This window comes from Triturus cristatus, chromosome 1_1 (genome assembly GCF_964204655.1).
Source record: "Triturus cristatus chromosome 1_1, aTriCri1.1, whole genome shotgun sequence".
Taxonomy (NCBI): Eukaryota; Metazoa; Chordata; class Amphibia; order Caudata; family Salamandridae; genus Triturus; species Triturus cristatus.
This window is the reverse complement of record NC_140579.1, coordinates 1,203,194,542-1,203,217,512: the sequence shown is the minus strand read 5'-3', so window position 1 is coordinate 1,203,217,512 and position 22,971 is coordinate 1,203,194,542. Positions and strand designations below refer to the sequence as shown.

Below are 22,971 nucleotides of genomic sequence, written 5' to 3'. Positions count from 1 at the left end.
CGCCGTTGGGTCTGGATAGTCATCGAGAAGCTCCAGAGTTTGAACGAAGGAAAAGATAAATACGCGAGTTTCATCGAAGGAGAAAGTATACAAGACTACAGAGAAGAAGAACATACAGCTGGGACGACGAAGAAGGTGGAGTTCCACGGAAACTTCGACGCCCATTGGAAAATGCGCACTCACTCTGAGCGCAATGGACAAGACACCATTCAATTTCTGCCGTAACTGCCACCACAAATACGCGCAGAAGGATCAGCATCCAGTCTGCAACCTTTGCCTGCCGATCGACCACGTGAGCAAGGATTGCAACGCCTGCGCCGTCTTCACGCCGAAGACGCTCCGAGTGAGAGAAAGGCAGAGAAGAGCCAACTTCAACATGGAAGGCAAGGGTAAGGCCCCGTCGCTGTACGAGCTGGGCCTCTCCACCGACGAGGAGGACAACATCGCCGAAGGACCCGACGTCTTCACGGTCGCAGAGACCGATAAGAAAACGCCTGACAAGGTAGGAGACTCTTCGAGTACGAAAGCCCCGAAAGGGCCCCGAAAACCTGAGTCAAAGTCCTCGAAAGGAACACCGGCGCCAAAAATTTCGACGACCGCAAGTGGATCCAAGGACGAAAGGCCCGGCGGATCCTTCGAGAAGGACTCCCAGGTGCCGAAGCCCGCGGAAAAGCAGGGTTCGTCGAAGCAGGGCCTCGAGGTGAGCCGGCCGACGACGAAGGAAAAGGCTGGGTCGACGCAAGCTCCGTCGAAGAGACCAGCGCTCGACGCCGATCCCGCCTCCGAAATGGAGAAGAAAAAGAGAAGGCTCGAGGCGGAGATGGAGAGTATCCTTCTGAGGAAGAAGGAGTTCGACGAAAAAATGACAGTACAAGATCCCAGTAAGGCCGCCGACCGAGGTCTTCTAGGTCGAGGAACAAGAGGACTTCGACACCGAAGATCTGTCGAGAGATCCTGAAGAGGAAGCCTACTATGAGGGAGAAGAAGACGAGCAGCAGTCAATCTACGGCTCGGCGCCGTCGACGACTCAGGAGATGGAATGGCAAGACCTCGACGCCGAAAGTCCCGAGGAGCCCGTGGAGACATATCCTTCGAGGCCTTCGCCGCCAGACGACATTGGGACATACAACTTGGTCGTCAGGAGCGCAGCAGCGGCCTTTGGGGTGAAATTGGACGAGGAAAAGCAGAAAGAAGACTTTCTACTGGAAACACTGCTCCTCATCCAGACTAGGAGCCAGTTCCTCCCCATGCTCCAAAGTGTGATGAACCAAGGGAAGGAGGCATTCAAGGAGCCCGGAACTTGCAGATCCATCACTCCAAGAACAGAAAAGAAGTACAAGCACTCTTCACAGGATCCTCCATATATCAAGGGATCAGTCACAGCTGACTCCATCATTGCTTCCACGGCCAGGAAGAGGGCCAATGTGCCGGCTACCTCAGGGCCGCCTCCCGACAAGGAGAGCAGAAGAATGGACCTCACCGGGAGGAAGGTGGAGAGTAATGCGGCCATGCACTGGCGCATGGCCAACTCCAATGCCCTTCTGAACAGGCACCAGCACCAACACTGGGACGAAATGGGAGACCTAATTAAGCATCTCCCAGAGCAGTACAGACAGAGAGCTTCCCATCTGGTCGAGGAAGGCAAAAGCATTTCTAACGCATGCATTAAGACAGCATTGGATGGGGCAGAGACATCTAGCAGGCTGATGGCTATTGGTATCACGGAGAGGAGGCAAGCCTGGCTCAGAATTTCTGGCTTCAAACAGGAGGTCCAGAACAACATACTGAACACACCATTCAACAGGGAGATGCTGTTCGGTGCCACGGTGGACGAAAATCTCTCCCAGCTGAAGAAGGAAAAGGAAACGGCTAGGTCCATGGGGGCCCTGCAATTCAGAGGGATGCGAAGAGGCACCACAGCTCGGAGACCCTTGGGAAGGGGAGGAAACCAGCTGGGTACGTCACACCAGACTTTCCAGCAAGGACAGCAGGGTGATGGTCACAGCCAGCAGGGCCAGCAGAAGCAGAACTGGCAGTACCAACCTCGGGGCCAGTCCTTTCGCGGGAGGGGAAACGGACGTGGACAGAGAAGAAGAGGGGGAGACCAACCCTCCTCAAAGTGACTTCCATCGAAAGAAGAGGCTCACCCTCAGGATACCCCAGGGGGTGAAGCGCATAGTGAACACAGTAGGGGGGGGGTTCACAAACCAAACGCCTACGAGCATGCGACACCAGTAGGCGGAAGACTAAAACTTTACCTTCAACAATGGCAAAAAATAACATCAGACAAATGGATTCTGAACGTCATACAGTACGGGTACTGTATAGAGCTTGAGAAAAGACCTCCAGACAAGAAACCAAAAAGAAGGCAACGCTCCGGGCAGGAGCTTGCTCAACTCAAAAAGGAGACTCTGCAACTGCTCCAAAAGAAGGCCATAGAACTGGTGCCACACAGAGAAAGGAACAAGGGAGTGTACTCAAACTACTTCCTGGTCCCAAAGGTGGACGAAACACTAAGACCCATCCTGGATCTACGGTTCCTAAACAGATTCATAAAAACTCAGAGATTCAAAATGACATCGCTGCAAGAAGTGCTGCTCCAGTTACGAGGAGGAGACTTCATGTCCACGGTGGATCTCAAAGATGCCTACCTGCACATCCCGATGAACGGTCGACACAAGAACCTGGTAAGGTTCAACATCAACGAGGATCACTACCAATTCACAACCCTGGCATTCGGCCTCAAGTCCGCGCCAAGGGTGTTCACAAAATGCCTGGCAGCGGTAGCAGCATACCTACGGAGGGAAGGGATCCATGTATACCCTTACCTGGACGACTGGCTAATCAAAGCAAGTACTCGCGACAAGTGCGAGGAACACGCAGAAATAGTGACAAATACACTAACAAGTCTAGGGTTCTCGATTCACTGGGGGAAATAATCAATGGAACCAGAACAGGTGAAGATCTTCCTGGGGGCACAGATCAACACCATAAACAGTCATGCCCAGCAACAGGAGAACAGAAGCCCTGCTGAAGGAGACACGTCTCTACCAGAAGGGGCGAGCTCTGACAGTGAGAACGGCGAGCAAGATCATGGGGATGATGGCGTCATGCATACACCTAGTCCCCAATGTACGCCTACACATGAGTCCATTCCAAGAATGGCTGCAACAACAATGGTCACAAGCAAACGGAAGTTGGGAGGATCTAGTGGTTGTAACGCACGCAGTGCAGGAAGAGATAACATGGTGGAACAAGGAAAACATCACAACAGGGAAACCCTTGACACCTCCAAACCCAACTGTGACCATCACCACAGACGCATCCCAGAGGGGATGGGGTGCACACATGAACAAGCTCAGAGTGAGAGGTCTGTGGACTCCAACGGATGCGGTCAAACACATCAACTACCTGGAATTGAAGACAGTACTGCTAGCCATGAAGGCTTTCCCAAGGCAGCTGTACAACCAAAGAGTGTTGATACAAACAGACAATACTACGACGATGTTCTACATCAACAAGCAGGGAGGAACGCAATCGTTCCCCCTATCCAAACTGGCTCAGGAGATCTGGAGATGGGCAATCCCACTGAAAATAGACCTGCTGGCCATACACCTTCCAGGGAAGGACAATGTGGAAGCGGACTGGCTCAGCAGGCAGACTTCGGCATCCCACAAGTGGGAGCTCAATGGATGGGAAACGCAAAAACTATTCAGAAGGTGGGGGAAACCTACAATAGACCTATTTGCAACACGCCAGAATGCAAAATGCCAAAACTTCGCATCCAGACAACCAGAAAAACAATCCCAGGGTAATGCCCTATGGATAAGCTGGTCAAAAACATTTGCCTACGCTTTTCCACCAATACCACTGATGCACAGAGTACTCAACAAATGCAGGACAAGCAACAGGACGCTGATCCTAGTAGCACCACAGTGAGCAACACAAACGTGGTACTCTCAGATAGTGGAGATGGCAGAGGGCCCTCCACACAAATTCAAAAAAATCAAAGACTTACTCTCCATGCAGAACGGAGAGGTTCTACACCCAGAGCCAGAGAGCCTCAGTCTAGCGGCTTGGCTCCTGAGGACCTAGAGTTCGCACACCTTAAGCTACCTCGAAGCACTATGCGAGTGCTGCGTGAGGCTAGGAGGCCAACGCCTCTGTTGGAAAGGCGCCCGCCGGAAGGGGGTTCGATACACGTCTTGCCCACCCCTTCGACCCACCTCTCCCAAGTAAGCCGAACCAGGCGCGCACACCCTGATCTGCACTGTGAACAGAGGGACACCACACGTATTCGTTGTAGGACGATAAGTTCTTTTATCGATGATTTCAGGGATCTTTATGACCCAAAAGGCAAATAGTACAGCAGTGGCACAACGTACCACAAATCAGTCGTGGGGAATGGGGGTAGCGGGACAGTCTTTCAAGATAGTGTCTCTGCGAAATACCCTGCGGAAGCTCACAATCCTCGAGCTGGAGGGTGTCGTGTCTCTGGGCGATCTCTTATCGAGTCGTCCTCAAGGGGAGCGCCGCGAGTCTCTCAGCAGGCACAGGTGGTCGGAGTTCAGGAGCCGCGATTCCGTCCGCAGGGCTCAGATGGTTCAATAGCTGGGGGGCCGCGAGTCACTCAGCAGGCCTAGGTGGATCAGTGTTCGGGAGCCGCGACCTCGTCCGCAGGGCTCAGATGGTTCAATAGCAAGAGGCCGCGAGTCACTCAGCAGGCCCAGGTGACTTCAGCGTTCAGGAGCCGCGACAGCGTCGGCAGGCTCAGATGGTTCCAGGTCTTCTCTGTCCTTGTTCCTCCGGCACCCCTTGTTATACTCCGCTGGTTCTTTGAAGTCCGAAGTGCTCGCAGGGGGGGGACTGGGGTGACGGAGTGGGGGTCGGCGGGATTTCCTGCCGCTCCCTTCTTTGGTCTTTTCAGGTGGGTCTGGGAGGGACCCCAGACGCTCGGTAGGGGAGGCGCCTGCTCCCCAGGGGCCTGGTGGCCGATTGAGTCCTCCCGGGGAAGGCGACCCGAGGTGTGACTGGGCTGGCGCCTCTGGGTCTGGCTCGAGGGTTCCCGCTCCCTCGGTTGGGCATGCGTGGTAGGGTGTTGAGTCTGTCAGGTCTCTGGCCGGCCCGTGGATCGGGGGTGGCTGGGGCGGCCGGAGTCGGGGATGTCGTGTCTCGAGGGTGGTTGCAGGTTGGCGGGATGATGGAGAGGGCAACGCCGTGAGGCCGGTCTCACAGCCTCGGAAATGCTATGGAGATAAATGGAAAAGGTTTACTATTTGGTGCACCAGAAATAAACTGCAAAACAAAATGACCAAGGAATCAACGGTGCTTAGATACCTCACACACCTACTAAAATCTAATCTATGCTCGTCGTCCCTAAGAGTCCACCTAGCGGCGATTGTAGCATACACACAAGGGGAGATGGGAGGAAGTTTCTTTACCTCTCAGGTAGTAAAGAGATTCCTCGAGGGAGCTAAAAGATTAGCACCACCTAAAAGAATGCCGCCGCCGGCATGGAACCTCAATTTAGTCCTGACTGAACTCATGAAGGCGCCCTTTGAGCCCATACACAAAGCCTCACTACAAATGCTGAGCATGAAAACAGCCTTCCTGGTAGCAATAACATCGCTATGCAGGGTAAGCGAACTGCAGGCGTTAACACTACAGGAGCCCTACATACAGATCCACAAGGACAGAGTCGTCATGAGGACGGACCCACACTTCATGCCAAAGGTGGTGTCCGCTTTCCATATGAACCAGACCATTCAAATACCAAGTTTCTTCCAAAACCCGACAACGGGCGCAGAGAGGGCACTTCACACTCTTGACGCCAGAAGGGCGGTGATGCACTACACAGAGAGAACTAAGGAACATAGGAAAACAAAACAGTTTTTCGTGTCATTCGCTACCAGTTTCCTGGGTAGACCAGTGACCAAGGGCACCATCGCACGATGAATCGCGCTAACAATACAATTCTGCCACAGGCAGGCAGGACAAGAACTATCGGAGGGGGCACAGGCACACTCCACAAGGAAGAAGGGGGCAACAATTGCCTTTCTGGCAAACACGCCTATTCAGGACATATGCCTGGCGGCAACCTGGGCTTCAGTGCCCACGTTCACTAAGCACTACTGCGTGGACATAAAGATGAACAAGGAAGCACAAGTAGGACAGAAGGTGCTCCAACATATATTCAACGACCAACGCTCATCTTCCACCCAACCGCCACAAAAATAGCAAACCGCTACAAAGTCTATGCACAGCATAGTGAATCCAGAAAGATTCACGCTGCAAAACAAATAGTTTCTTACCTGTCGGTGTAGTTTTGCAGCTTGAAGATCTTTCTGGATTCACTAGCGGACCCACCCACCTCCGCCAGAAAGATGAGGCAGGAGAGCAAGGTGGAATAACAAGTGAGGTTGAGAAGAATAAAATACTGAAAAGAGACTTGGAGAATAAACAAGACTAAAACCGCCTGGGGTTCAAAAAAAAAAAAGAGAAAGAGAAGACAAAAGAACAAAACAAGGGAAAAATGAACCCGAAGATGGCGCACCCAAGGTGGGACTTCCGCAGGAAGCACGCCGACGTCACGAGAGGTACACCTAATGGTGGGACGTCGATGCCCACCTGGGCTACGCAAAAGAAAAAAAAAGAAAGACTACGAATCCGGACCCAACCACAAGATCGCGGAATAATGCACAGCATAGTGAATCCAGAAAGATCTTCAAGCTGCAAAACTACACCGACAGGTAAACTATTCGTTTTCTTATCTGAACCTTCCACCAGACTATGAATATCATTAGAGGCCAGAAGGCCTACTGCAAGGACTTGCTACGCAGCTAAATGGAAGCAGTTTGTTATATATTGTAATAAAAATCATATCAACCAGTTAGTTGATTCCATTCAAAATATCATTTGTTACTTACGACACTTGCTTACACATCCATATGCTTACATCTCGATGCAATGGCTGCATAATTTCAAAATAGACAGCATCCTGTCCGTTTACAGAGTATCTGTTCTCAAGACTTTTATAGAAGGACTCAAGAGTTCTTCCTCCAAGATTTCCACCTGCTCCAGTGTGGAATCTTAACATTGTCCTTACCAGACTAATGTGTCCACCCTTCGAGCCATTGCATGAATGTGAATTGCAATTTCTCACTTGGAAAGTTGCTTTCCTCATTGCTATTACATCACTGAGGAGAGTGGGTGAGCTACAGGCACTAACCATAGAGCAACCATTTTTCCAACTCTACAATAACAAAGTGGTTTGCACTTACCCCAAATTTCTAACCAAAATGGTATCTGCCTTTCACATCAATCAATCTGAGTTGCCTGTGTTCTTTCCTCAACCAGATTCAGTAGCAGAATGGGCTCTCCACACTTTAGATGTTAGACGAGCCTTATTGTATTACATAGAAAGGACAAAACCATTTTGTCAAACTATACTCTTTGTGGCTTTTGCTCCACCACACAAAGGCAATCCCATTTCTAAATCGGGTATTGCTTGGTGGATTGTAAAATGTATCCAAACATGCTATGCAAAAGCAAAGAGGCCTTTCCAATACCCCTTTGAGTGCATTCCATCCGCAAACTAGGGGCTACTATGCCTTTCTTGGGAAACATCCCTATAGCTGAAATCTGTAAAGCTGCAGCATGGTCTACACCGCACACATTCACCAAGCACTTTTGTGTACATGTGTTAGCGAGACAACAAGCTAATGTAGGCCAGGCAGTTCTTGGAACACTCTTTCAAGCAACAGCTACAGGTTAGCCCCCGCTTTGGGAGGATACTGCTGTATTCTATGCAAAGCATGTTATCTACAGCTCACATGCCTTGAACGGATAATGTTACCTACCCAGTAAGTATCTTTTCTTGGTATGTAGAGCTGTAGATTCACATGCGCCCACCCGCCTCCCCGGGTACCTATACCTGTTAGTTTCTTACTCGTATACACACTCATGGACATCTTTATTCTACACTTACTAACTCTATTCTCACCTTCTGTGGGAAAACAATCTTCACAATGGAGTCGATTCCCATGCGCAATATCACCGAAAGGAGGAGTCACCTTACCTCATGACTGGGAAGACTTCTGCGAAGAAAACAACCTGCAAACTTCCAGACCCAACACTAGATAGCAGGAGTATGCAAAGCATGTGAATCTACAGCTCTACATGCCAAGAATAGATGCTTACTGGGTAAGTAACATTTTCCTTTATTTTTCTTGCCTGCTCGTCTTTTGTTTTCTCCCACTTGCGGCATTAACTAAACTGTGTCCTATGCCCCCCTCGCAGCTTCGTCTCCTCATATTCTTCTCCCTCTTTTAAAATATTGGACCCTGCCATACCGGTGAAATCGGTACTAGTCCCCAGCTGCAGATATTATGCTCATGTCATTGCAAATGCTTGTTTTTACTTGTTTATGGCATTGGAGGTAAACGCCTACTACTTGTTCCATTGGGGCTCTAAAACCATTTCCATGTCAAGTGTGTAGAATTAATTTCTTATTCTGTTCCCTTCATCTTTTATTCATTTGTCTCTTCATCTTATCCACTTTCTCCAGAACATACCGGGCCTCCAACATAAAAGTCCCTGGAGAGACGGCGGTTCCTGCTACAAATCTCCAAAGTGCCTTCCGCATCATAAAAGAAGTGCAAAAGCGCTATAAGACACGAGAGGCAGAGGAGAAAGAGAAGGAGGTGAGGGAAAGTATTGAATAGATGGGGATGCAGGCCTTTTAAGACAGTCAACTGTTGTCTCTAGCTAAAAGGTTGGCCAATATTCTATTTCATGTATATATTGGTTTCTTACAGGGCATTGTGAAACAAGACTCGTTGGTAATCAACATGAATCGCAGTAACCCCAAGCTGAAGGACTTGTACATCCGACCCAACATTGCACAGAAACGGATGCAGGGTTCCTTGGAAGCACATGTCAATGGTGAGTAAATGGAAGTGACGGATGCTTCATTCCCCTCCAGACTTTATGAAACCTTTGTTATGTGAAACACATGGCCAAACCTCACAATGTCCATCCAGACTATCATGCGACTATGCATCTGGTGCCGCGTTTTAATTCTGTTAATCAGGCAACCAATCACATTAATTTATAAAGTGCTAAAACCCTAATTGAAAACAAAGCGCTCGAGTGAAGAATAAGGCAGTAAACTGGAATCGATAGTTTTTAAAGCTGGCAGGCAAAAACCGTTCATGTGTTTGGCTGAATACAATCTCTTTTTAGATATCTTCCATGTCTTACCATCGTCCCCTCAAGAATCTTAAGTGCACCTCAGTTGAGCCTTAAATTATCATAGTCTGCAGTTTTTTTTCCTCTGGCTCATGAAGCGCTCCTGAACAATACTCTTGGTTAGCAATTTCCATATATGTCCTGTAAGTTAGGTGTCCCACCATATAAGGCTTGATATACAGGAAAGGGGGGGGGCATTATATCAGTTACATAATTTGTTCTGTGGTGCATTTGTGAGTGCCTTGAGATTTGAACACCCAGAGGAATTATGATATTGCAATTTAAAGTTAAGACCGAGGCGATATAATTGTTTAAAGGTCTCTGGAGCATTGGAGTTTATGGCAGTCTGCTTATCCTATACAGAACACTGGTTTGTTTGGGAATACGAGATCTGTTGCCCTGTTCAAGTTTGTTTCGTGTGATTAATGTAGGTCTCCACCATGTTTCTCTGGTCTGTTAGTGACTGTAGAAGGTGTGACAGAACCTGTACAAATGTGCATCTATGGTGTATGACATAGTAAGCTATATCCAGGGTGTGAGAAAGTGCCATCTTTCTTGCATGGTATGCCCCCACTTTTTGCTGAATTGCTGACTGTACTTTGTGTGCCCAGGGCTCCTGCCAGTCAGGTGCCCGGGGCCTATGTTCCTTCCCTAAAACACAAATTGGCAAACCCTGGCCACATGTCAGCCCCTGGTAAATGGTACCCTAAGTACCCAGGGCCTGGTGACCAGGGAAGGCCTCTAAGGGCTGCAGCACTCATTGTGCCACCCTTAGAGGCCCTGTACCCTTACACACACACACGCTGCCCTTGCAGGCTGGGTGTCTGGGTACAAGACAAAACAAAGAGTCGACATGGCACACATCCCTTTGTGCCATGCCCACCCCACTGCCCTGGCATACATCAGCCACCCCTCTAGCTGTGTGCCCTATGCCAGTGGTGTGGGCACAGGAGCATGAGCCCTGTGCCCCTACAGGACCCGGGTCCATTCCTGGGCACTGTAAGTGCAGTGCTGCCATTTAAGAGTACATGGTGCTGGGAGCTCATCAAACACGAACTCCACAGCACCATAATGGCAACACTGACTGGGAAGTTTGGTCTCAAACTTCTCAGCACTTTAAACCCGCACTGATGCCAGTGTGGGATTTAATGTACAAAGCACTACAGAGGGCATCTTAGAGATGCCCCCTGAAACCGAACCTACAATCCACGTCTGGTCTGAGAGGCTGCCACACAGCAGACATGTTGCTGGACCTCTGGGTGGAGAGCCCCTGCTCTCCTGGGCCTGCAACAATGCACATCCTGGGTGAGGTGCTAGGTCTCCTCCCCCAGGATGGGCAGGGGGAAGCTTCAAAGGCATGCCGCCTTTGTGAGCTTATCCAGGCCATTTGCTGTACCCAGCAACTGGCCCCCACCGGTTCTGACTCCCAGTCTGGTGGGAAGACTGGCCGGAAACCCCAAGTAGGGACAGGGGATGTGCCTGCCTCTGCCAACCCCACCGCTCAGGTGGGGGAGGCGAGGTGAAGCACATCTCTGGGTTCTCGCCATCTTGAAGATGGGAAGCCCTGCCCAATCAGGACTAGACTACTGCCCCCTCCCACAGGAGAGTGGCAGGATAGGGGGTGTAACCACCCCAGTGCAGGGACCCATTGGTCCCTGCCCTTTACCTATCTGTAACGCCCCTAAATCCAGTATTTAGGGGCACCCTGAACCTTCCCTCCTCAGATTCCAGATTCCGAAAAAGCAAAGAAGAAGAAAGAAGACCTGCCATGCAGCTGCTAAGAAGAGGAAGACACGATCTGCTTTGGCCCCAGCCCTACCGGCCTGACGACCCTCGAACCTGCTCCTGCTAAATCCCGGCACCTCCTGTGGCCAGGAACCTCACAAACCCCAGAGGACCTGGCTACCTTGTGACTCTGAGCATCTGGGACTCCCATGAGCAGTGGCTCTGCTCAAAGCAAGTTTCTAACCCCTGGCATCAGCCCGGAACCGCGAACCCTTGCACACTGCACCCGCCAAGCCTGGCCTGTGGCGGAGTGGACAAAGACCCGGAGGACGTCCCCCTGGTGACTGACCCCAAAACCGGCACCCAAGGACCCACCTCGACACTCCTGACGACGCCTGCAGCCTCAGAACCAGGGACCCCCCCCCCAAACGCGATCAACAGAGGGTAAAATTTCCCAACATCAAAAGGCACCCGGCGGCCCCCTGTGCCCGACTCCTGGGAACCTACCTATCCTCCAACTACCCAACTTACCTCTCGAAGTGGTGGTGGCACCTGAAGAATCTTCGTCCCCGAGCTTGCAGCCTTAGTTCGTCCTTGAGCTTTCCCATTGAAAACCATTGAGCTCCCAAAGGCTCAAAAGCACCCTGCACCCAGCCGCTCGAGTGGCCGTGGCAGTGCAACTTCTACTCCTACATACTTCCCCATTTGCCCTGAGCAAGTGACCAGGAGCTCAGCTCCCACAGCCGCGTGGCCTGCTAGTCAGCAGCCACCAACCAAGGCCCCCCTGCCTCCCATAGGATAACATTTGGCCTAACTCACTGTGCACCCGGCTGCCCCTGTGCTGCTGAGGGTGTACCAACTGTACTTACCTGACTCTGGGGGACCCCTGAGTCTATGCCCAGAACCTTAACTCTGCCAGTCGAGTACTTACCCAAAAGCCGATAACTCCCTTTTCTTCCATAGGGTAACATTGACTGATTTCTTCTGAAATTTCTTGTAAGTGTGGAGTTTCTAAACCTTAAAATATTCACCTAAAATCAACCGAGTAACGAAAACGGAAATACTCACCTGCTATTGGGAGCGATCCCAGTGCTGGATCTTGGTGCCCAGCATTTAAAGTACTTACAACCGTACTTACCACTAACTCAATGTTCTGCCATAGGAAACCATTGACTGTTTATCTGTGAAATTTCTTTAAAAATTGTACCAACTGTGAAAACGTAATTACTTAACCTGTTTTAGGTAGATGCCCCAGTGCTGAGCCTAGGAGCCCAGCACTGGATTACAAAAGTAACGAGAACATACTTTACCCGTAACTTATAGGAAACCATTGACTGTTTTTCTGTGAATGTTCTTCGTGTCGATTTTGCAAACTTATAAATATTGTTTAAAAATCGCCTGTATAACGTAAACTCAGTTTCTCAACTGCTTACAGGTGGTACACTAGTGCTGGATCCAGGATCCAACACTGACCTAGAAAAAGGACCCATAACCCCACTTTTGCAGCGTGAATCTTTCTGGATTCACTATGCTGTGCATTATACCGCGATCTGGTGGTTGGGTCCGGATTTGTAGTCGTTCTTTTGTGGGGGTTTTTTGTAGCCCAGGTGGGCGTCGACGTCCCACCATTTGGTGTATCTCTCGTGACGTCGTCGTGCTTCCTGCGGAAGTCCCACCTTGGTGCGCCATCTTCAGATTCTTTTTTCCGCCGTTGGGTCTGGATCGTCATCGAGAAGCTCCAGAGTTTTAACGAAGGAAGAAGAAAAATACACGAGTTTCATCGAAGGAGAATTTATAGAAGACTACAGAGAGGAAGAGCATACAGCCGGGACGACGAAGGAGGAGATCCTCAATCTTCGACGCCCATCGGAAAATACGCACTCAGACTCTGAGCGCAATGGACAAGACACCCTTTAAATTATGCCGTAACTACCACCACAAATACGTGCAGAAAGACCAACATCCGGTCTGCAACCTTTGCCTGCCGATCGACCACGAGAGCAAGGACTGCAACGCCTGTTCCGCCTTCACGCCGAAGACACTCCGGGTGAGAGAAAGGCAGAGGAGAGCCAACTTCAACATGGAAGGCAAGGGTAAGGCCCCGTTGCTGTACGAACTGGGCCTCTCCACCGACGATGAAGGCAACATCGCCGAGGGACCTGATGTCTTCACGGTCGCAGAGACCGATAAGGAAACGCCTGACAAGGTAGGAGACACGTCGAGTACGAAACCCCCGAAAGGGCCCCGAAAATCTGAGAGTGACTCTCGAAAAACAGTCAAAGTCCTCGAAAGGAACGCCGGCGCCGAAAATTTTGACGACCGCGAGTGGATCCAAGGACGAAAGGCCCAGCGGATCCTTCGAGAAGGACTCCCAGGTGCCGAAGGCTGCCGAGAAACCGAGTTCGTCGAAGCAGGCCCACGAGGTGGGGCGTTTGGCGACAAAGGACAAGGCCGCGTCGACGCAAGCTCCGTCGAAAAGACCAGTGCTCGACGCCGAACATGCCTCCGAAATGGAGAAGAAAAAGAGAAGGCTCGAGGCGGAGATGGAGAGCATCCTTCAGAGCAAGAAGGAGTTCGATGAGAAAATGAAAAAATTCAAAATCCCAACGAAACAGTCGACGGATGTCGTCGAGATCGAAGAACAGGAAGAGTTTGACGCCGAAGAGCAGTCGAGAGATCCTGAAGAAGAGGAAGAAGACCCCTACTATGAGGGAGAAGATGAGGAAGAGGAGCAGCAGTCGATCTACGGCTCGGCGCCGTCGACGACACATGAGCTGGAATGGCAGGACATCGACACCGAAAATCCCGAAGAGCCCGTGGAGTCCTATCCTTCGAGGCCTTCGCCGCCAGACGACATTGGGGCATACAACATGGTCGTCAAGAGCGCTGCAGCTGCATTTGGCGTGAAATTGGACGAGGAGAAGCCGAAAGCAGATTTTCTACTCAAAACACTGCTCCCCATACAGACTAGGAGCCAGTTCCTCCCCATGCTCCAAAGCGTAATGAACCAAGGGAAGGAGGCGTTCAAGGACCCAGGAACTTGCAGATCCATCACTCCCAGAACAGAGAAGAAATACAAGCATTCCTCACAAGACCCGCCATATATCAAAGGATCAGTCACAGCTGACTCCATCATTGCGTCCACGGCCAGGAAAAGGGCCAATGTACCGGCAACCTCAGGGCCGCCTCCCGACAAGGAGAGCAGAAGGATGGACCTCACCGGGGAAAGGTGGAGAGAAATGCGGCAATGCACTGGCGCATGGCGAACTCCAATGCCCTACTGAACAGGCACCAGTACCAGCACTGGGACAAGATGGGAGACCTAATCAAACATCTCCCTGAGCAATACCAGCAGAGAGCTTCCCATCTGGTGGAGGAAGGGAAGAATATTGCAAACTCATGCATTAAGACAGCATTGGACGGGGCAGAGACATCGAGCAGGCAGATGGCTATAGGAATCACTGAAAGGAGGCACAGGCCTGGCTCAATTTCAGGATTCAAACAAGAGGTCCAGAACAACATACTGAACACCCCTTTCAACGGTGAGACGCTGTTCGGTGCTCCGGTGGACGAAAAACTCTCCCAACTGAAGCAAGAAAATGAGACGGCAAGGTTCATGGGGGGCCCTGCAATTCAGAGGGATGAGAAGAGGCACCCCAGCTCGGAGACCCTACGGAAGGGGAGGAAACCAGCCGGGAACGTCACACCAGACATTCCAGCAAGGACAGCAGGGTGAAATTCACGGCCAGCAGGGACAGCAGAAGCAAAACTGGCAGTACCAGCCTCGAGGCCAGTCCTTTTGCGGTAGAGGAAACGGACGTGGCCAGAGAAGAAGAGGGGGAGACCAACCCTCATCAAAGTGACTTCGCACGGAAGAAAATGCTCACCCTCAGTATACCCCGAGGGGTGAAGCACAAAGTAAGCACAGTAAGGGGGGTGCGCAAACCAAACGCCTACGAGCATGCAATACCAGTAGGCGGAAGACTGGGACTTTACCTTCAACAATGGCAAAAAATAACCTCAGACAAATGGATACTCAACGTCATACAGTACGGATACTGCATAGAGTTGGAAAAAAGACCTCCAAACAAGAAACCAATGAGAAGACAACGCTCTGGTCAAGAGCTTGCTCAACTCAGAGAAGAGACGCTACAACTACTCCAAAAGGAGGCCATAGAACCAGTGCCATGCAGAGAAAGGAACAAGGGAGTGTACTCAAACTACTTCCTGGTTCCAAAGGTGGACGAAACACTAAGACCCATCCTGGATCTACGATTCCTAAACAAATTTATAAAGACGGTAAAATTCAAAATGACATCACTACAAGAAGTGCTACCTCAAATGCGAGGCGGAGACTTCATGTCCACCGTGGATCTCAAAGATGCCTACCTGCGCATACCGATGAACAGGCGCCACAAAAACCTGTTAAGGTTCAACATCAACCAGGATCATTACCAATTCACAACCCTGGCATTCGGTCTAAAGTCCGCCCCAAGGGTTTTCACAAAATGCCTTGCAGCAGTAGCAGCGTACCTGCGGAGGGAAGGGATTCATTTGTATCCTTACCTAGACGACTGGCTAATCAAAGCAAGTACTCGCGACAAGTGCGAGGAACACGCAGAGCGGGTGACAAGAACACTAACAAACCTGGGGTTCTCGATACACTGGGGGAAGTCATCAATGGAACCAGAACAGGTGAAGATCTTCCTGGGGGCGCAGATCAACACCATAGACAAAACGGTCATGCCCAGCGACAGGAGAACAATAGCCCTGCTGAAGGAGACGCGTCTCTACCAGAAGGGGCTAGCTCTGACAGTGAGAACAGCGAGCAAGATCATGGGGATGATGGCGTCATGTATTCACCTAGTCCCCAATGTACACCTACACATGAGACCATTCCAGGAATGGCTGCAACAGCAATGGTCACAAGCAAACTGAAGTTGGCAGGATCTAGTGGTTGTAACGCACGCTGTGCAAGAAGAGATAACATGGTGGAACAGGGACAACATAACTATAGGGAAGCCCTTGACTCCTCCAAGCCCAACTGTGACCATCACCACAGACGCATCCCAGATAGGATGGGGAGCACACATGAGCAAGCTCAGAGTGAGGGGGTCTGTGGACTCCAGCGTATGCAGTCAAACACATCAACTACCTGGAATTGAAAACCGTACTGCTAGCCCTGAAGGCCTTCCAGAGGAAGCTGTACAATCAGAAAGTGTTGATACAAACGGACAACACCACAGCAATGTTCTACATCAGCAAGCAGGGAGGAACACAATCGTTTACCCTATCCAACCTGGCCCAGGAGATCTGAAAATGGGCCATCCCACTCAAAATAGACCTGCTTGCCATACACCTACCAGGAAAGGACAATGTGGAAGCAGACTGGCTCAGCAGGCAGACTTCAGCATCCCACGAGTGGGAGCTCAATGGGCAGGAAACGCAAAGACTATTCAGAAGGTGGGTAACACCGACTATAGATCTATTTGCAACACACCAGAATGCAAAATGTCAAAACTTCGCATCCAGACAACCAGAAAAACAATCCCAGGGGAATGCCCTATGGATAAGCTGGTCAAAAACATTTGCCTACGCAACATGACGCTGATCCTAGTGGCACCACAGTGGGCAAGACAGACATGGTACTCGCAAATTGTGGAAATGGCGCAGGGGCCCCCACACAAATTCGCAAGAATAAAAGAATTACTCACCATGCAGAACGGAGAGGTTTTATACCCAGAGCCAGAGAGCCTCAGCCTAGCGGCTTGGCGCCTGAGGACTTTTCGCACACCTTAAACCACCTCAAAGCACTATGCGAGTGCTACGGGAGGCAAGGAGGCCAACAACACGGAAATGCTATGGGGATAAATGGAAAAGGTTTACAATATGGTGCAGCAGAAATAAGATGCAAAATAAAATGACCAGGGAATCAACGGTGCTTAGATACCTCACACCTACTAAAGGCTAATCTATGCTCGTCGTCGCTAAGAGTCCACCTAGCGGCGATCGTAGCTTACACACGAGGTGAGACGGGGGAAGTTTCTTTACCTCTCGGGTAGTAAAGAGATTCCTCGAAGGGGCAAAAAGATTAGCGCCACCTAAAAGAATGCCGCCACCAGCATGGAACCTCAACGTAGTCCTTACAGAACTTATGAAGGCGCCCTTTGAGCCCATACACAAGGGCTCTCTACAAATGCTGACAATGAAAACAGCCTTTCTGGTGGCAATAACCTCGCTACGCAGAGTAAGCGAACTGCAAGCGCTAACACTACAGAAGCCCTACATCCAAATACACAAGGACAGAGTCGTCATGAGGACGGACCCACTCTTCATGCCAAAGGTGGTGTCCGCATTCCATATGAACCAGACAATTCAAATACCAAGTTTCTTTCAAAACCCAACAACAGGCGCTGAAAGGGCACTACACACTCTAGACGCTAGAAGGGCGGTGATGCACTACATCGAAAGAACGAAGGAGCACAGGAAAACAAAGCAGTTTTTTGTGTAATTTGCAACAAGCTTCCTGGGTAGACCAGTGACTAAGGGCACCATCGCAAGATGGATTGCACTAACGATACAATTCTGCCACAATCAGGCAGGACAAGAACTATGGGAGGGGGCACAAGCACACTCCACAAGGAAACAAGCATTGGCATAGCCAATAGGTCTCGCCTTTGGGACCTTATAAGTGTTTAGCCATGCAACAGTTGCATAACTAAATACTTATAAGGTCCCAAAAGCGAGACCTATTGGCTATGCAAAGCGGCCGTGCGGCCGCTTAAGTGATCACGATCAAACATCAAAGCGGCCCTGCGGCCCCGAAACCGAAAGCAATCGCGGTGCGCGCGCCCGCGCACATGCACTGTAGCTCTAGGCTGGCCTGGTAGCACTTTTGGGAGCCCTCTCAATAAGTCTCGCCAGACCAGCGCATGCGCTGGGTCAGGCGAGACCTAAAAAGGGGCAACAATTGCCTTTCTGGCAAACACGCCTATTCAAGACATATGCCTGGCGGCAACTTGGGCTTCAGTGCACACGTTCACTAAGCACTACTGCGTGGACATACAGATGAACAAGGAAGCACAAGTAGGACAAAAGGTGCTTAAACATATATTCAACGACCAACGCTCATCTTCCACCCAGCCGCCACAAAGATAACAAACCGCTACAAATCTATGCACAGCATAGTGAATCCAGAAAGATTCACGCTGCAAAACGAATAGTTTCTTACGGTGTAGTTTTGCAGCTTGAAGATCTTTCTGGATTTACTAGCGAACCCACCCACCTCCGCCAGAAAGATGAGGCAGGAGAAGAAGGTGGAAGGACAAACAATAAAAAGAACAAGGAGATACTGAGAGAAATATTGAAATGGAAATTACTAGAACGCCTAGGGTTAAAAAAAAAAAAATAGAGAAAGAGGGAAAAAAGAACCCGAAGATGGCGCACCAAGGTGGGACTTCCGCAGGAAGCAACACGACGTCACGAGAGGTACACCAAATGGTGGGACGTCGACGCCCACCTGGGCTACAAAAAAAAAAAAAAAAGACTACGAATCCGGACCCAACCACCAGATCGCGGAATAATGCATAGCATAGTGAATCCAGAAAGATCTTCAAGCTGCAAAACTACACCGACAGGTTAACTATTCGTTACCTGCTAAGTGAATTTCCTTCCATAGGATAACATTGGTAATTTGATCAGAAAAAGTTTCTAAGTGTCAACTTTTAAAATAGCAAAATATTGTTTAAAAATCACAACAGTAACTTAACTGAATTTACTCACTTGTTTCCAAGAACTGTCCCAGGACTGAATCTAGGATCCAGTCCTGGAGTTAAAAAAGTAATCATGAAAGTAATCAAGTGCACATTACTTAAAATTCCCATTGAGCTCAATGTATTATTGTTTGAAATTGTGTTGCCTATTGCAACAACCTGTAACTATTATCAAGAAAAGTCAATTGCATATTGCAAAAGTATTTAACTAAAGCATCTCATTCTGAGAAAGTATGTTTTGATACTATTGTTGGTTCTAAAATAAAACCATATATTTTTATACAAAACCATTGGCCTAGAGTTCAGTTATTGAGTGTGTGAGACCATTTGCTGACTGAGTGTGTGCAACAAATGCTTTACACTGTCCTCTGATACTGCCTTACTGCTCAACCAAGCTACCACTTAAGAGAGTAAGGTTATATCTAACTTTAGCCTCTGCCAAGCCTCTGGGGGCTGTGTAGTCTGTACACACTGTGCCCATTTGGGAACAGTGTATACAGAGCCACTTTCTCACACAGGGCCACTAGAATTATATGCCAGGAAGCACCAAATTATGAGGCAGTGTTGGCTAATTTATGCATCAAGAAATGCTAATTATGCTGCACATATTTTGCTAGTATTACTTTATTAATTTGTAATGAGTACACATAACTCAGCATGGGTAAAAATGTCACATCCTTAGTATCCGTTTAATACTGAAATAAGCAACTGAAAGATGACCAGTTAACGTTTGCGAAAGGTCTTCCTAGGTGCACGAACACGTTTTTAGATGCTTGAGCTGTAAACAATTTTTGTGTTAAAATCTGCAGATCATAAAACAGATGACTGATTATGTGGCAAATCGATAATTATGTGCAAAAAATCTGCTACCACAGAATAACAATTTTAGTGGCCCTGTGTAGATGCAGTTTGCCTTTTCATACCTGTTGAAGATCTGATTATGACGTAGAAGTCTTTCGAAGGTGTGCTGGAGTAATTTGTTTCAATACTTCATGTTAATCTTTGTAGGTTTCCGGTTCACGTCTGTGCGAGGCGACAAGGTGGACATCCTATACAACAACATCAAGCATGCAGTTTTCCAGCCCTGTGATGGAGAGATGATCATTGTACTTCACTTCCACCTCAAGGTACGGCATGTCCTGGCTTTGGGGTGCAGCTTCTGTTCATACATAGAGCAGAAAGGGTTGAATACAGCTTGTGTCTGAGGAGGCCAGTTAATTACCCGAGACGTTTCACAGTTTTCAGATGGAAGAACCATTCTGAGGCTGTACTTTCACGAGGCTTTCCATGATGCAGACTCCCCAACCGATGTATGCACTGTTCAACCCCCCCCCCCCCCCCCCCATAAAGTTTCTGGACATCAGACCTCGACAAGAGTTTCTTTAACTATAACTGGCTCAGGAAGCATACCGCGACTAATACAGAGTAATGAATGCATGAATGTATTTTAGCGCATGGCTGCTTAACCAGAAGCATCCCCGTGCTACAGTCCGTACCCTTGAGCAGCTTGAAGCTTTCGGAAAGGAATGTTTTTAGCTGTTTTAAAGTTGAATTCCGAGGTAAACTTTTTTGCTCAATGTGTAGCTCAGTCCAGTTTTGGCTTTCAGGAATGAAAAGGCAGCACCACAGTTTCTGGCTCTTTGGATCCTTATTGTGGTGGACTGGGTTTCACTCATTTTCTCTGGCTACTAGAACTGGGCCCAAGGTGATTGGGCGTTGTCGAAGAACAGTATTTCATATTTGCCTGAATTCTCCTTTAAACAGTTTATTCAATCCACATTCCTAAGGCAGCCTTTCAAGGATCCCTTCGTTCACCTTCTGGAAAGGACATCAACTGGGTGTCATCTGCATATGACACTATTTCAGACCCCAGGATTTGACTTTTCTAGCAAGGGCAGCCTTGTATATATCAAACAGGCTTGGTCTCCAAACCGAACTGAGGGACATTGTGTCTAAATGGCGTGGCAGTCGATGAAAGGGGAGAGAGATACAGCTTGATCTGTCTGACAGAAAATATTGAAGCCGTTGTCCTCCAGGTCGGGGAGAAGCCCTGACTTACAGGTCTGGTCGCCACTCCCCCAAACCCGCCTGCCCAGCCTCGCAGCAGAAAGGCACCATTCAATCCTCCTGCTCAGTGCTTAGCGCTGCTGGTTCTAGCTGGCCCTGTGCCCCTGCATTGTCTACTGCCTTTTTAGGTCTCGCCTGACCCAGCGCATACGCTGGTCTGGCAAGACTTATTGAGAGGGCTCCAAAAAGTGCTACCAGGCCAGCCTAGAGGGCAAGTGCGCGGGCGCGCGCTGCCCTTTACCGCGATTACTTTAACTTTTGCGGCTGCGCGGCCTCTTTGATGTTTGATCTAATCGCGATCATTTTCGCGGCCGCTTTGCATAGCCAATAGGTCTCGCTTTTGGGACCTTATAAGTATTTAGTTATGCAACTGTTGCATGTCTAAACACTTATAAGGTCCCAAAGGCGAGACCTATTGGCTATGCCAATGCTTGTTTTGTGCTTGCTGTTCTAGTTGTAAATTGTTCTTTTTTTTCCTGTATTGGCATTTCTTTTGGTTTGCTCCTAATTCCTGAAGTCTTGTTCTGCCCCTTTTATGCCCGTGTCCTTTGCCCTGTAGGCTGTGCCACTTTCTGACCTGTTGCTGGTTCTCTCCTGCGCGGCACCTACTGCCCTTCCGGACTGCCCCTCCCTCATCTCAGGGCTGCTTAATGGAGGCCACTGCGCCTCAAGCGCCAAAGGCAAGCCTGTCCGCGGCCATCATCAGTGCCCTTGGTTCTATAACCTGACGCCAGTACTCCACCGAAGAGTGGTGGGTAGGTGGGTGGGTGGTGTGGTGTGGGTGGGTGGGTGGGGGGTGTGGGTGGGTGGGGGGGTGTATGGGGATGTGTGCGGGGTGTGTGTGTGGGGGTGGGGGTGGGGGGTGTGTGTGGGGGGGTGTGTGGGGGTGTGTGCGGGGTGTGGGGGTGGGTGTGTGTGTGTGGTGGGGGTGTGTGTGGTGGGGGGGTGTGTGGGGGGTGTGGGGGGTGGGGTGGGGGTGTGTAGGGGGGTGTGTGCGGGGTGTGTGTGTGTGGGGGTGGGGGGGGGGGTGTGGTGGGGGGTGTGTGGTGGGGGAATGTGTGGTGGGGGTGTGTGTGTGGGGTGTGTGTGTGGGGGGGGGGGGGGTGGGGGTGTGTGTGGTGGGGGTGTGTGTGGTGGGGGTGTGTGTGTGGTGGGGGTGTGTGTGTGGTGGGGGTGTGGGTGGGTGGTGGGTGTGGGTGTGTGTGGGTGGTGGGTGTGTGTGGGTGGTGGGTGTGTGTGGGTGGTGGGTGGTGGGTGTGTGTGGGTGGTGGGTGTGTGTGGGTGGTGGGTGGGTGGTGGGGGGTGGGTGGTGGGGGGGTGGGTGGTGGGGGGGGTGTAGTGGGTGTGTGTGGTGGGGGGGGTGTAGTGGGTGGGTGTGTGTGGTGGGGGTGTGTGTGTGTGGTGGGGGTGTGTGTGTGTGTGGTGGGTGTGTGTGTGGTGGTGGGTGTGTGTGTGTGGTGGTGGGGGTGTGTGTGTGTGGTGGTGGGGGGGTGTGTGTGTGGTGGTGGGGGGTGTGTGTGTGGTGGTGGGGTGTGTGTGTGTGGTGGTGGGGGGGTGTGTGGTGGTGGGGGGTGTGTGTGTGTGGTGGGGGGGGTGTGTGTGGTGGTGGGGGGTGTGTGTGTGGTGGTGGGGTGTGTGTGTGTGGTGGTGGGGTGTGTGTGGTGGTGGGGGGTGTGTGTGGTGGTGGGGGGTGTGTGTGTGGTGGGGGTGTGTGTGGGTGGTGGGGGTGTGTGTGTGTGGTGGGTGTGTGTGTGTGTGGTGGGGGTGTGTGTGTGGTGGGGGTGTGTGTGTGGTGGGGGTGTGGTGGGGGTGTGTGGGTGTGGTGGGGGTGTGTGTGTGTGGTGGGGGTGTGTGTGGTGGGGGTGTGTGTGGTGGGGGGGGGTGGTGGTGTGTGTGTGTGGTGGGGTGTGTGTGTGTGGTGGGGTGTGTGTGTGTGGTGGGGTGTGTGTGTGTGTGTGGGTGGGGGGTGTGTGTGTGGTGGTGGGGGGGTGGGGGGGTGTGGTGGTGGGGGGTGTGTGGTGTGTGGTGGGGGGGGTGTGTGTGTGTGGTGGTGGGGGGTGTGTGTGTGTGGGGGGGGTGTGTGGGGTGGGGGGTGTGTGTGTGGTGGTGGGGGGTGGGGGGGGGGGGGGGGTGTGGGGGGGTGGGGGGGTGTGTGGTG

The 22,971-nt window shown here is 50.6% G+C and overlaps 1 protein-coding gene across 1 annotated transcript in view; it reads left to right on the top strand.

The window, feature by feature from the left end:
* LOC146871833 (FACT complex subunit SPT16) overlaps positions 1 to 22,971 on the top strand; it is a 257,766-nt gene that overhangs the window by 43,649 nt on the left and 191,146 nt on the right. Inside the window, exons 3-5 of the mRNA XM_085599783.1 lie at positions 8,567 to 8,702; positions 8,817 to 8,943; positions 19,755 to 19,873. Coding sequence (XP_085455909.1) covers positions 8,567 to 8,702; positions 8,817 to 8,943; positions 19,755 to 19,873 — 382 coding nt within the window. The remainder of the gene's footprint in view (positions 1 to 8,566; positions 8,703 to 8,816; positions 8,944 to 19,754; positions 19,874 to 22,971) is intronic.